This window comes from Carassius carassius, unplaced genomic scaffold (assembly GCF_963082965.1).
Source record: "Carassius carassius unplaced genomic scaffold, fCarCar2.1 SCAFFOLD_95, whole genome shotgun sequence".
In the NCBI taxonomy this organism is placed as follows: domain Eukaryota; kingdom Metazoa; phylum Chordata; class Actinopteri; order Cypriniformes; family Cyprinidae; genus Carassius; species Carassius carassius.
This window is the reverse complement of record NW_026774998.1, coordinates 1-15695: the sequence shown is the minus strand read 5'-3', so window position 1 is coordinate 15695 and position 15695 is coordinate 1. Positions and strand designations below refer to the sequence as shown.

Below are 15695 nucleotides of genomic sequence, written 5' to 3'. Positions count from 1 at the left end.
TTGGTTAGCTCTAGCTTTAAATACAATTAAAAGCACTTTTAGTTTTATTAAATCTTCAAGTTTTAGAAGGTTAGATTTTATAAACAGTGTGTTGGTATGGTCCCTGAAATCAACGTTGTGCACTATCCTAATAGCTTTTTTTGTAGTTTAAATACAGTCTCTAGATTGCTACTGTAGGTATTTCCCCAAATCTCCGTGCAGTAACTGAGGTAAGGTAGTATAAGCGAATAGTACAAGATAAGGAGAGCTTGTTGGTCCAATAGATATCTACACTTGCCCATAATTGCAATATTTTTTGCTAATTTAGTACGTATGCTGTTTATTTGTGGTCTCCAGCTAATATTGTTTCTTTGTTAATTTTGATTTGAAACTGTACATCCTCCTTACGTTTACCAAATAACATCACTTTTGTTTTCATTATATTTAATGATAATTTGTTTTGATTGAACCATTTTTTAAGTTTTCTCCTTAACTACACTGTGATCTCATTCACAATTAGCTGAAGGTTTTTTCCTGAGTATAAGATTGTGGTGTCGTCGGCAAATAATATAAATTTAAGTTTAGGCGATACATAGCACAGATCATTAATGTACAACAGGAACAATATTGGTACCAGTACCAGACATTTAATGTCTATAGAGAAACAAACACAGTTTGAAACTGAGAATATCGTTTGAAGGTACTAAAACCTTAGATAGGGAATGGGGGAAAAACTATTAAATAACTAAAAATTAGAGCTTGAACAGGAGCGTGAGCTTACACAGTTTTAGCTGAAAAAGTTAGAGTATGCACGTGAAAGTGAACGTGAATATCGGCAGCATGAGATGAGGAAGCTTGAACTTGAACTGGAAGTAAAAAAAGCTGAAGCTTCAAAATCCGTTCAGGTTGTGCATTCTTCTTTTGACGTGGGTCGAAACATTAAGATGGTTCCCCCGTTTTGTGAACGTGATGTGGACAAGTATTTTGCCCATCTTCAAAGGGTTGCTTCTCTAAAGTGGCCAGAAGAGGACTGGACTCTGCTTCTGCATTGTGTTTTGACAGGGAAGGCTCAGGAGGTGTTTTCTTCTCTTTCTGAAGAAGAGTGTAGATTTTAAACGGGTCAAAATAGCCATTTTGAGAGCCTATGAGTTAGTACCGGAGGCTTATCCCCAACGATTTCGGGGTTATAAAAAACCTGAAAGACAAACCTATGTTGAATTTGCTCGGGGAAAAAGAGGTTACGTTTACAAGGTGGTGTCAGTCTCAGAAAGTAGAAACCTTTAACCAGTTAAGGGAGTTAATGCTTGTAGAAGAATTGTGTACCACGGTCTGTGTCTACTTATTTGAAAGAGCAGAAGGCTCTTACATTAGCTGATGCAGCTGTGTTGGCTGATGAATTTGTTCTGACTCACAGAGTTTCTTTTCCTGATAGAGGTTCAGGTGATCAGAGTAGAAGGTTGTCTCTGAATCTGTGGACGCCTCCAGTGAGTACATCAAATACGGTGTCAGGTGTGCCCCCTGTGGCGAGTCAGAATTTATCAGAGAAAAAAGGTAAAGTGATCTGCTTTTACTGTCACAAGGTAGGACATAAAATCTCCGAATGTAATGCTTTAAAGAAGTCTGCTAAGCCAGTTGGATTGGTTGGACTTGAACCGCTGCACCAACAGAATTTTGAGATTAGGAACGGGCTCTCGCATCAGGTAGATGTTGGAGATAATTATACAGAGTATGCTCCATTTATTACTAACGGTAGTGTGTCTTTGCCAGGACAAGGAATAGTTTATTTGAAGATTCTGAGAGACACTGGAGCTTCTCAATCATTTCTGCTAGAGGGAGATCTTCCACTTTCCGCTCAGACTGCGACTGGGAAGGATGTGTTAATTAGAGGGATAGAAATGACCTTAAAAGTTCCCTTACACAAGGTACATCTTACTTCTGATCTGGTGATGTAATTGTTGGAATACGGTCTTCCCTTCCTGTGCCAGGGGTTTCTTTTATCCTGGGGAACGATCTTGCTCGGGGAAATGTCTGGGGAACATCAAAATCTGTACCATCTGCTGTTGTTTCCACACCCATGTCTGCAGACGTTCCTGATGAATGTGGGAAGAGATTTCCCCATGTGTTTCCTTCCTGTGCTGTCACCCGAGCCAGAGGAAAACAACTTAAAGCTGACCGACTGTGTGAAGGTGAACTTGATCTACATCCTGACAGTGAGGTAACCGTGGAGAAATCGTTACTCGTTTATTCTGAGGATGCTGTAGATGGAGGTAGTTTTGTTCCATCAAATCAGATTGATGGAGGGATAGTTAAAGAACCACTTGGTATGACCTTGGCAGATAACACCATTTCTGAATCATCAGATTTATTTTCTGAGTATTTTTTCTCTCGGGAGAAAGAAGTATCAGAGGATCTTTTATCCTCTATTTTTCATGTCTCTAGAGAGAACCTGATCCAAGAACAGTTAGCTGATATAACACTTAAACCTTTGTTCTCAATTATTTGTATTGAGGGAGATATTGAGACTCAGTTACCTTCTTGCTACTTCCTAAAAGATGGGATGTTGCTGAGACGTTGGGTCAGTGAATCTGAACCCATTACTAAGGTTTATGTTCAGGTGGTAGTTCCTCTTAAATTCAGACAGTCTGTGGTCGGGTTTGCTCATGATGGAGTGGCTGGACATATGGGGGTGAGGAAAACATATGATCGATTGCTACGCAGGTTCTTTTGGCCTGGTTTAAAAAGAGACGTGGCAAAATTATTAAACATATTAGAACTTGTCATGTGTGCCAACTCACTGGTAAGCCAAACCAGAAAATCCCTGTGGCTCTTCTCCAACCTATCCCAGCTATATCAAAACCATTTGAGTATTTGCAAATTGATTGCGTAAGACCTTTACCTAGATCAAAATCTGGTCACTTATATCTACTCACATTTATGTGTCTATCTACCCAGTATCCAGCTGTATATCCTGTTGGGTCCATCAATACAAAATGCATTATCAAAGCTTTAACTGCCTTTGTCAACATTTAGCATTCCTAGAGTCATCCAGTTTGACCAGGGCTCTAATTTTATGAGCTGTCAGTTTGCGAAGGCTTTGCGACAACTGAAAATCAGTCATAATGTTTCCAGTGCATACCATCCTCAGAGTCAAGGGGCACTCGAGAGATTTCATCAGACCCTGAAGTCCTTGTTACGGTCATACTGTGTGGAGCTTGGGTCTGATTGGGAGGAGGGGCTGCCTTGGTTGCTTATGTTCGACAGGTTACTCGAGAGCATTGGATTTAGTCCAAATGACTTGGTATTTGGTCATGAAGTTCGTGGTCCTACTGCAGTTTTAGCTGACAACTGGTTTCCTTCTGAACCCTCCCAAAATGTGTTGGATTTTGTGAGTTGTTTTCGATATCGGCTGTATGAGGCTCGAGCAATTGCTCAGAGAAAACTGGGGAAGTCACAGTGTATGATGAAGAGGTTGTTTAACAAACGAGCAGTGGATCGGGTGGAGACCAAGTGTTAGCTTTGTTGCCACTTGTAAGTAACCCTTTTCAAGCCCGTTTTGCAGGTCCTTATCTGGTCCTCAAATGCCTTTCTGGACAGAATTATTTTGAAAACCCCAGAACGACGCAAAGGAGTACAGGTTTGCCATATAAACTTTTTAAAATCTTATCTTTCTCCTGCATCTTCTGTGGGCTTAGTAACAGCTGTGCCAGACAATTCTTCACATTCGAGTGAGGAGGGGACTTCCTCTTCAGAGTTCCTCCTTGAATTGTATGGGGGATAATTGTGTTCACGGTCCTTCTCGATGGGTTATTAAGGTGTTGTCTGGATTGTCTGACTGTTAGGCTTATTTGGATGACATGGTTTTGTACAGTTCATCTTGGTCAGATCACCTAGCCCAAATAAGGGAGTTATTTGTTCGTTTGACTGCGGCCTCTTTAACCTTAAATTTGTCAATGTGAATTTGGGAAAGCTAGTTACCTATTTGGGTAAAATAGTAGGAAATGGACATGTCCGCCCCATTGAAGCTAAGATTGAGTCGATTTGTGCTTTTCCAGTGCCTACAAATCGCAAGGAATTGCGTAGGTTTCTGGGAATGACCGGGTATTATCGTGGGTTTTGCCCTAACTTTGCATCCCTTGTAGCACCCTTGACTGATCTTGTAAGTACTAAGGTATCTTTTAACTGGACCAATGTTTCCCAACAGGCATTTGATGGAGCCAAAGCACTGTTGGCTAGTGCTCCTGTGCTTGTTGCACCAGATTTTTCTCAACCTTTTTGTTTTGCTGTCGATGCTAGCGACACTGGAGCCGGAGCTGTTCTCCTACAGAAACGTCCAGATGGAGTAGAACATCCAGTTTGTTCAAAAAAAATTCAATGTCCATCAGCGTGTATATTCTGTTGTCGAAAAGGAGGCGCTTGCTCTTGTTTTGGCTATCCAACACTTCGAAGTCTATTTGGGATCATCTGCAAGTCCAGTTGTGGTTTATACTGACCATAATCCTTTGGTGTTTTTACATCAGACGAAGGATAGTAATCAGAGGATAATGCGGTGGAGTCTCTTCTTACAGCCATTCTCTCTTGACATTAAACCCTTTCAGGGCAGTGAAAATGTCATTGCTGATGCCCTATCCCGAGTGTGAGCTTGTAAATATGTTTTGCCTTTTTTCCCTTCTCTCTCTTCTTTTTCTATCCTGTCTCCTAGGGCCCAGGAATCAGGAACCAAGTAGAGTGGGATCAATGGCGAAATTCCAATTTTTTTTTTTTGTATTCCTTAGAGCACAGTTACTCATTGTGCGGCTCGTCAAGCTATAACTGGCGGCTCGCATAGTAGCTTACAGTATCACACTGCCACTTGCCTTCAGAGCATGTGAGGGGGGAGCGAGCGGGGAGCGCGAGCGGGCGGATCTTGGACCGAGCGCAGAGCGGCAATTTCAAAAGGATGGTGGACGGAGCGTCGCATTTCCCGCTCCAATTTCGCTCTGCTCACACTACGAGTCTGAAGGATGCTCATTCAAGCCTGACCCTGAATCCATTAGTCTTGCACAGTCATCAACAGTAGACTATTTTCAAGCAAAACTCGGCTCAATAATGGAGTTCAAAAAGTAAAATGAGAATTCATACAGGTGTAGCCTATAAGGCGCATCAGTCAAAAAATGTGCCATGAAGAAGAAAAAACATATAGGCCTAGCCTCGCACTGGACTATAAGTCGCATTTATTTAGAAATGTATAAAAATAAAAAAAAAATAAAAAAAATCTTATGGATGGGACAGTTCTCCGTTACGGACGTGAGCGCTCTGACAGCGGCACTAAGACTGCTTTAAAACTTTCACTGAGACCTCAAACAGAAAGCACAAAGCCTGTCTTTAAATTTAATTTCATTTTGTATTAATTGTATCTTAATTTTAATCAAGGTTTCATCAACCAATTGTCTGGATTTAATAAGAAGTAAATAGAAAATAGATAACCACGATGCGAAGGAGCCGGTGTGAACCTGGAGTTTGTCTCATGAATGAACCGAAACTCAGCGTATAGCCTACTTGCCTCACAGACCTCACATAGGCTATATATAAAGCTTGAAATGTCTACTTTTAAACAAAACAATTCAAAACGAAAGAAAACAGACTGCTCTCCCTCCCGTATGAAATGTGCATTTCTCTCAGGCGCGTTCACTACTGCGAAGATCACGAGTCAGCATCTTTCTAGCCGACAGACATAAAAAAAATGTAAATGTCTTCTGCTATATTTTACATATTCATAATCATTCATTTTGCCGGTTCGTTGTGACAGCTTTTAAGTGCCCTTAAATGTTACATGAATGCATCAGCACTGAAAACATAGAGATTTTTTTTTCTTTTGGGGGCATTTTGTTTGTGTTCAAACTTTCTCATTTGCCTGCGCGAGGACGCTGTTATTAATAAAGTTGCGAGTAGGCCTACACATTGGATTCACGTTTATTATAATAGGCTATTTTAAAAAATACCCCAGTTTTTATGCCAGTCGTATCATTTTATTTTTGTTGTATTTATCCGCCACACACCTTGAAGGCCGGTCCGTGAAAATATTGTCTGATATTAAACCGGTCCATGGCGCAAAAAAAGTTGGGGACCGCTACAAGTGATATACATGTAGATTTTTTTCTTTTTTTTGGAGAGAGCGGGGGGTGATTTGAGTGGAGCGCGAAGCAAACTGCGTTGAGCGCTGAGCGAAAATGAGCGGAGCGGCCTGATGTAGCTTTGAGCAGGGGAGCGGAGTTTCTCACCGCTCCACTCCGCTCATATGCTCTGCTTGCCTTTGAATACAATCTGCTCCATTGTTTACCGGCAATGGTACAGCGGACTTAAACTGCCATCTCGTGGCAGTAAGTTGTAATACAATATTTTTTTTTCAAATGTGTGCATGTGACATTGTTTACAAAATTTGACCGCAGTGCACGTTTGCAGGCAGGCGACGAAAGCTCTGCTAGCTAGCATAAAACACAAAATGGACCGGTTTTTAATAAAAAAGGGACAGAAACGAGCTCAAAAACCAGACGGACAGACACAAAGTGTTGTAACGAATAGTGGAGTGGATGAGGTTAATGAGTCTGAGGAAGCAGCAAACAAAAATCAGCACAAAGATACCGGAGAGGGGACGAGCAGACAAACGACAGGTGTAACGTTACCCAGCAAGAAACGAAAAATACGAAGCATACAAGATGAGCACAGAAAATTTCAAGACAAGTGGACAGACAAATTTTTATTTGTTCTGCATGGCATGAACTCTTTGTGCTTAATATGCAAACAAACCTGTGTCAGTTTCAAACGAAGCAACTTGGAGCGCCATTTCAAAACCGCGCATCCACAATTCAATGAAAGTTACCCGTCTGGCAGTGAACTAAGAAAGAAGAAAATAGCACCGCTCACTGCTTCACTTTGTGAGCAGCAAAATCTTATCCACCGGACAACCTCCACTGCAGAGCGTTTAACAGAGGCATCTTATGAAATAGCGTGGATTTTGGCGCGGGCTAAAAAACCCTTCTCAGACTCAGAAATAGTGAAAGACAGAAATAGCAGAAATACTGTTTGCCGACTTTGACAACAAGGACGCCATCATTAAACAAATAAAAGGGTTACAGCTGTCTGATTCAACAATAATGAGGCAAATGGAAGACATCGGAAAGGACATACGTGACCAGCTGTTGGCTGATCTGCGCGCTGCACCTTGTTTCAGCATCGCAGTGGACGAAAGCACAGACGTCACTGACGTTCCTCAGCTGTGCACTTGGGTGAGGTTCCCAAAAAAAAAACTCTTTTCAAGAGGAAATGTTGTGCTTACTACCACTCCATGGCCAAACAAGAGGTGTGAGAGATATTCTGAATGCACTTTTAGTATTTGTTGAGGAAAATCATCTCAGCTGGTCCAAACAAAGTGTGTGTACTGATGGTGCTCCAAGCATGCGAGGCAAAGAGAAGGGTCTTGTTGGCCTCATGAAAAAAAGAGATGAAATCCCCAATTTCATCAGCTTCCCCTGCATCATCCATCAGGAGGCACTGGTATCAAAGCTCAGAAACAGTGAATTCCAAAATGTGATGCAAAGGGTTGTGCATGTCATCAATTACATTGTTTCAAGAGCACTACACCACAGACAGTTCAGAGAGTTAATCCAGGACTATGAAACAGAGTACAGCGATTTAGTGTTGCACAGTGAAGTAAGATGGTTGTCCCGTGGAAGGGTGCTGGAGCAGTTCCTGAGCCTCCTTCCTGAAATCAACAGTTTCTTGGACACCAAGGGGAAACACCAGCCAGAGCTGAAAGACCCAAACTGGATCATCCAGCTGGCCCTCCTTACTGACATTACCTGTCACCTGAACACTCTCAACTTGCAGCTCCAAGGGAGAGACAAGCTTCCAAGTGACATGCTGAGGGCAGTCAGAGCATTCCAAAACAAAATAACTGCTCTGTGGATACCTGACAGACAACTCATCCACTTCCCTAAACTCAGAACAACAACCACAAGTGACCCATCTCTGCAGCAGCACTTCAGCTACAGCAGATTTGTTGAAGTTTTGGAGGAGCTGAAGGGTGAGTTTGAATCCAGATTCAGTGATGTGACTGAACATAAGGAGATTTTCAATTTTATTGAAAACCCCTTCCATGTGGATGTGTCCTCCCTCACGCCAACCATCACACAGCTCTGCCCTGGTAATCGTGCTGCTCTGGAGAGTGAAATAATTGAGCTGCAAACAAATAACATTCTCCAAGTTGAACTCAGAGCAGGTGTTGGCCACTTCTGGAGTTTGGTTTCTGAAGCAGACTTTCCCACTTTGAAACCACTTGCACAGAAAGTGAATGTAGAAATGCACATTTGCAAAGGTGACTTAGTATGTTGTCGTAATAGTGGCTCGCCTTTTGATTTTGCTCTGCCAATGTGGCTCTTGTGAAAAAAATATTGAGGATCACTGCCTTAGAGGAATACTTTTGTGGGGGAGGTGTTACGCCTGCCTGTTTGCCCCTGCTGGCTCTGCTACACAGTGCAGATGTTAATTGGGCAACAGGTGTATTCAATCCTCGGCTAACTAACCCAGAGTATAAAGACCGGTGACTTGGAATGTGAGGAGGCTCGCTTCGCCCTCACTTCTCCCAACTTTGTCATTTGTACATTTTTATTTTCGTATTAATCATCCCTTTGCTATATTTGTTTAACCACACGCGTGTGTTCTATTTTTCCCCAAGACGTCGGTTTTTTTTAAATTGTTTATTTGGTTTGATAATCAGTTGCTTTATTGTTAAAGAATTTGTTGTCTGCCTCTTATGTTGCGGTTTACGAGCCAGCCGTAACATATATATATATATATATACACACACACATACAGGTGCTGGTCATATAATTAGAATATCATCGAAAAGTAGATCATTTCACTAATTCCATTTAAAAAAAGTGAGACTTGTACATTATATTCATTCATTACAAAAAGACTGATATATTTCAAATGTTTATTTCTTTTAATTTTGATGATTATTACTGACAACTAAGGAAAATCCCAAATTCAGTATCTCAGAGAATTAGAATATAACTTTAGACCAATACAAAGAAAGTATTTTTAGAAATCTTGGCCAACTGAAAAGTATGAAAAGTATGAGCATGTACAGCACTCAATACTTAGTTGTGGCTCCTTTTGTCTGAATGACTGCAGCAATGCGGCGTGGCATGGAGTCGATCAGTCTGTGGCACTGCTCAGGTGTTATGAGAGCCCAGGTTACTCTGATGTCCATAAAGTTGGTCCGCAGCAGGAAGCATGAAGTGCTCTAAAACCTCCTGGTATACGGCTGTGTTGACCTTTGACCTCAGAAAACACAGTGGCCCAACACCAGCAGATAAATGGAAGATGAGACTCTGATTGGTTTATTGCACGTTACGCCAAATAAACACCCATTACTCATTAAGAGAATAGGGACAACCCGTTTAGACCATGTGCCCAGGCGCGCCAACTGTTTTTCCGTCGTTAAACTAGCAAAAGTGGATTTGGACACGTCCTGAGTGCATCTGCGCCGTGTGCTTTACACTTTGCATTTAGATTGTTAAAATAGGGCCTTAAGACTTTTACTCAAGTAATCAACTTCTGCCAAAGTCATTTTCTAGTAAGATATCTGTACTTTTACTTGAGTATGACTATGAGTTTATAGTTTTTAAAAGTATGATCATTTATAACACACAATGAACATGTTGCAATGGATTATATTTCAGCTATATCATAAGTCTCATGTCTTGACATCTTTATTGTGCTGCTTAGCTTAAAGCTATCCTAAATATCTATATTAAATTAAAACAGACAAATCCATTACAAATTTACAGCAAAAAATAAACAAATAAATAGACAGGCTGGTTCAAAAAATTATTTTGGTCTATAGAGCAAATTTTCTCCTTCATGACAACTGTGAGGGCGGGGGGGGGGGGGGGGTTATTTTCTTTATAACTCATCAGTTTAAATTATATTAAACCTTAAATTAAAACCGTAAAAACCTTGATTCTGAGGCTTTAGTTCCTCTGAAGGCTGTTTGTGAGACTCAGACGCTCTCTAGTGGACACAATGGAGTACTACAGGACAGCACTTGGGCTGGACACTACACTGTCTGCAAACACACTCTCTGGTCTGCACATTAGAGACATTTGGAATTTACTGCTGCTTCTCAGGAATGAATGAGGTTCTCCCACAGTCTGAACATCTGTAAAGGTAAACTCCTCTTATGAGTGTCTGCATGTGTCCTAGAGTTTAGATGGTGTGATAGTTCAGTGTTTGTGGGAGATTCGTGTGAGTCTATCAAAACCAGCATAACACTCGTACAGAGATCTGCAAAAGAAGCAGGTTACAGAATGAAATAAACGCTCAATATGCAGATACTGTCCATGAAGAAGCCTTGGGTATTTTATTCAGTTTTACTGGTTAACTTTTCACAAAGTCATGTGAAAACATTGATAAGAGCGGTAGACCATAGAGCAATGCTTACTAATGAAAACTATTACAGTAATAAGTATTGTTGCATGAATAATAAACAATAAAATTATTCACCCCTAAACTATACAAAAGTATTAAAACATTTGACTGTAATAAGGTCTACTCTAAATAAAGTCCTTCCCCCAAAACAGGGAAAACATCTTTCACAACCGTTTACAAGCCTGTCTGTTTTCAGGTGTTTATAGTCCATATGAGCTGTATTTGTAGGTGTATTATTCCTGACTCGGAGCCAGATGTCAGGCAGCAGACGCAGCACGAGCAGCATGGTCTAACACAGATTCTACAGCACAAACATGAAGAACATCAGATCCATTACGACTGGAAACGTGGGAAGAGAGCACTCTGTAAAAACTGCAAACACTGTCCTTCGAGGAGGCAGAAAATGAACCTCACAAAACTAAAAAAATCTTAGTGTTTATCCCATTAATCTACAGAGGAGAGAAGCATCGGTTTCTCCTCCACTGAATGTGGAGATCCAGACATGAAGAAGTGCCTCCGTCACACTATGATTATCTGATCACAGAGTTCAGATCTACGATGGTAAATGGACTGAAGTGATAAAACCTGATTCTCTGGGGTTTTCTAATGTAGTGTCATTCACAGAAGTTTGTTACACAGCCCTGAACTCACTGACTCATGACTGACTGCAGATATGTGTGGAGATTCCTCTCTAATATACACAGCAGCAGGTCAGAAATGGCACAGCGCTCTCATCCATTCTCACATCTGATGGAGATTTTCTTCAAGTCAAAACCAAGTTAAGCAATGAAGACCTCAGATATAAAACCTCTCTGGGTCTGGGTTTAATGAATCAGAAATCTGTTCCATCTGATGTTTACACAAGTTAAATAAAGATGGAACACTATTTACTATAAACACACTATTCATATTTGTGTCTGTTTATATTAATATACTATTTAGGAAAACACACAAAGTCAATGTTTAGTCATCTTAAAACATTTTCATATTGCACAAAAAAAAAATCCTCACTAAACTGCTTGTTGTCAGAAGCTGTGTAAAACATGTTTATAATCGCACAAACTCTGGTGGAGAGCTGGTTTTAAAGAACAGCGTGTTTGTACTTGTGTTTACTGTGGAGTCTGGACAGCATGTGTGTTTGTGTGTTTCTGCATCTGTTGCGTGGGAGCTCGCGCTGTAGAGTCATGCAGTCATTAGCAGCCTGCCGCCCACCAACAGCCATCATCATCTACAACACCATCTTTAATTCCTCTTTGATGTGCCAGAAAACCAATAACAGGAACTGGTGTTGCAGTATTTGCACAGCAGAACTTACAAACTGCAGCACTGACAAATCAACACTGTGGCGGCGCAGAGCCAGGACGCTTCAGAAACCTGTGATGGACATGAAGGTGGTCAAACAAATATTAAGACATAAAAAAAATAAGAATCATCTGATGTGAATCTATACCCTGTTCACTCTTGAAGCAGCTGATAAATAAAGCAAGGAAAGGTTTCTGAAGGGCTGCTGTGGCAGACGAGCATCTGATTAAAGTACAGTAACTATCATGACCATCTAATTGGACTGTACAAACTTCAACACACAGATCGACTGCAGGACGGAGGGAGTTTATGGTCAATGCTCCATATTATTTTAAGCGTATCTGATGACTAATGACTACAAAAGGAGGTGACTATTAAAAAGAATAGAGGATCTGAAACTCTAAAACCTGTCAGTTTCAATTCAGTATTAGTCATTATAAAAGTCATAATTTGACATGAAACTCACATGTATCTTAGCAGAAGCAGCTCATATGTATTTGTTCAGTTCTCAGCTTGATCTCTCTTTTAATCTCCACAGAACAACCACAAAAAATCAGATTTTTCCAGGTTTTAAGTGTTATACAGTATTTTCCGGACTATAAGTCGCACTTTTTTTCATAGTTTGGCTGGTCCTGCGACCCATAGTCAGGTGCGACTTATTTGTCAAAATTAATTTGACATGAACTGAGAGAAATTAACCAAGAGAAAACATTACCGTCTTCAGCCGCCAGAGGGCACTCAATGCTGCTTTTTGCTCCTGTAGTCTACCACTGAAGACTTAGAGCGCCCTCTCGCGGCTGTAGACGGTAATGTTTTCTCTTGGTTCTTGGTTCTAAATGAATGTGACTTATAGTCCAGTGCGACTTATATGTTTTTTTCCTCATCATGGCGTATTTTTGGACTGATGCGACTTATACTCAGGTGTGACTTATAGTCCGAAAAATATGGTAATCATGTCCCTGGTGCATCTACTAACAAAGGACACAGTTGACCACAACATTCTTTTGCATAGACTTGAATACTTTGTTGGCATCAGTGGAAGTGCATTAGCATGGTTTAAATCGTACTTATATGACCGCCATCAGTTCGTAGCAGTGAATGAAGATGTATCCTATCGATCACAAGTGCAGTATGGAGTACCTCTAGGCTCAGTACTAGGGCCGCTACTCTTCACGCTTTATATGTTACCCTTGGGAGATATCATCAGGAAACATGGTGTTAGCTTTCACTGTTATGCTGATGATACTCAGCTCTATATTTCTTCGTGGCCCGGTGAAACACAGCAATTTGAAAAACTAATGGATTGCATAGTCGATATAAAAAACTGGATGACGAGTAATTTCTTACTGTTAAATTCTGAAAAAACAGAGATGTTAATTATATAACCTGTAATAACCTAGAACACTGTCTAAGACTTGATGGATGCTCTGTCAATTCTTTGTCATCAGTTAGGAACCTAGGTGTGCTATTTGATCGCAATCTTTCCTTAGAAAGCCACGTTTCTAGCATTTGTAAAACTGCATTTTTCCATCTCAAAAATATATCTAAATTACGGCCTATGCTCTCAATGTCAAATGCAGAAATGTTAATCCATGCATTTATGACCTCAAGGTTAGATTATTGTAATGCTTTATTGGGTGGTTGTTCTGCACGCTTAGTAAACAAACTACAGCTAGTCCAAAATGCAGCAGCAAGAGTTCTTACTAGAACCAGGAAGTATGACCATATTAGCCCGGTCCTGTCAACACTGCACTGGCTCCCTATCAAGCATCGCATAGATTTTAAAATATTGCTTATTACTTATAAAGCCCTGAATGGTTTAGCACCTCAGTATTTGAATGAGCTCCTTTTACATTATAATCCTCTACGTCCGCTACGTTCTCAAAACTCAGGCCATTTGATAATACCTAGAATATCAAAATCAACTGCGGGCGGCAGATCCTTTTCCTATTTGGTGCCTAAACTCTGGAATAACCTACCTAACATTGTTCGGGAGGCAGACACACTCTTGCAGTTTAAATCTAGATTAAAGACCCATCTCTTAAACCTGGCTTACACATAACATAGTAATATGCTTTTAACATCCAATCCGTAAGGATTTTTAGGCTGCATTAATTAGGTAAACCGGAACCGGAAACACTTCCCATAACACCCTATGTACTTGCTACATCATTAGAAGAATGGCATCTACGCTAATATTTGTCTGTTTCTCTCTTGTTCCGAGGTCGCCGTAGCCACCAGATCCAGTCTGTGTCCAGATCAGAGGGTCACTGCAGTCACCCGGATCCAGTACGTATCCAGACCAGATGCTGGATCAGCACCTAGAAAGGACCTCTACATCCCTGAAAGACAGTGGAGACCAGGACAACTAGAGCCCCAGATACAGATCCCCTGTAAAGACCTTGTCTCAGAGGAGCACCAGGACAAGACCACAGGAAACAGATGATTCTTCTGCACAATCTGACTTTGCTGCAGCCTGGAATTGAACTACTGGTTTCGTCTGGTCAGAGGAGAACTGGCCCCCCAACTGAGCCTGGTTTCTCCCAAGGTTTTTTTCTCCATTCTGTCACCGATGGAGTTTCGGTTCCTTGCCGCTGTCGCCTCTGGCTTGCTTAGTTGGGGTCACTTCATCTACAGCGATATCGTTTACTTGATTGCACATATACTATTTAAACTGTACTGAGCTGAATGATGACATCACCAATTTCAATGATGAACTGTCGTTTTGCATTATTGACACTCTATTTTCCTATTTAATGCTGTTCAGCTGCTTTGACACAATCTTTTTTCTTTAAAGTGCTATACAGATAAAGGTGACTTGACTTGTGTATGTGTGTGTCAGAGAGAGAGAGAGAGAGAGAGAGAGAGAGAGAGAGTGTGTGTGTGTGTGTGTGTGTGTGTGTGTGTGTGTGGTGTACCATGAGTTTCCTCTATGAGCATCTCTGAAGGTAATGTGAGAACACGAACAGACACTATACCATACTAACCGTGTGTGTGTCTGAGTAATGTTGAGATGATGGATGGACACGAGTGATGTTTGATACTAACTGACCTCTCGTGTCCAGCATTGCATTTACACACACACACACACACACAACACATCTGAAATAATACGATCAACCGGAACAGTATAAATGCTTGAATCTGACTGAATCTTGAATGTCTGCTTCATTGCGTTCAAAAACGCTCGGAATCAGTTCTGAATTATTAAAGCGACTTGTGATGCATCTGAGAATCATTCATTTCTATCACCCTAAATTAATAATATATAATAGATCAAATTCGTTGTACACTATGTACTACAGATAACCCTGAATATGATATGAGAGTTAGGGTATGATTCAGTAAGCTCCTGCTGTCAGTCACAGATGGACAAACAGCACAAAGATCACAACTTCTCATCATCACTGTAATATCACACACTGCTGATAAACTGACTCCATGCGTTCACGGTAATCTCATCTTTTTCCTGATGTTTCTGGCACATAAAAAGTGAAACAAACAACCGCATAACGGGAAATATCAAGACAACTACATGCCAGTCACATCAGCTGAATTATTATTGATCATCCGTGTTTGATTAGTTCAGTTTAGCCAGTCAATCTGTCACTGACTGCTTTTCAGTCCAAAAAACAACACACAAACTCCAGCTGCAGTGAGAAACACAGAAAACACTTACTGTGGTGCTCTTGGATGAAGAGGACTGACATTTCACCTGATGAGAGACACTGGCCGTTTGATTCATCGAGGAAAAGATCTGAAATGATCGATCAGTTCAGAGAGTGATAGTCTTCTGATGATGTTCGGTGACTGCACTGAGCCATGCTCTCTCTCTCTCTCTCTCTCTCTCTTTCTTTCTCTCACTCCCCCTCCCTCTCTCTCTCTCTCTCTCTCTCACTCCCCCTCCCTCTCTCTCTCTCTCTCTCTCTCTCTTTCTTTCTCTC

General features: G+C 41.0%; 1 protein-coding gene across 1 annotated transcript in view; it reads right to left on the bottom strand.

The window, feature by feature from the left end:
* The window catches only part of LOC132134043 (inactive dipeptidyl peptidase 10-like), a 76050-nt gene extending 60477 nt beyond the window's left edge, over positions 1-15573 (bottom strand). The window contains exon 1 of the mRNA XM_059546917.1: positions 15431-15573. Coding sequence (XP_059402900.1) covers positions 15431-15496 — 66 coding nt within the window. The 5' untranslated portion in view covers positions 15497-15573. The remainder of the gene's footprint in view (positions 1-15430) is intronic.
* Positions 15574-15695: the final 122 nt, after the last annotated feature.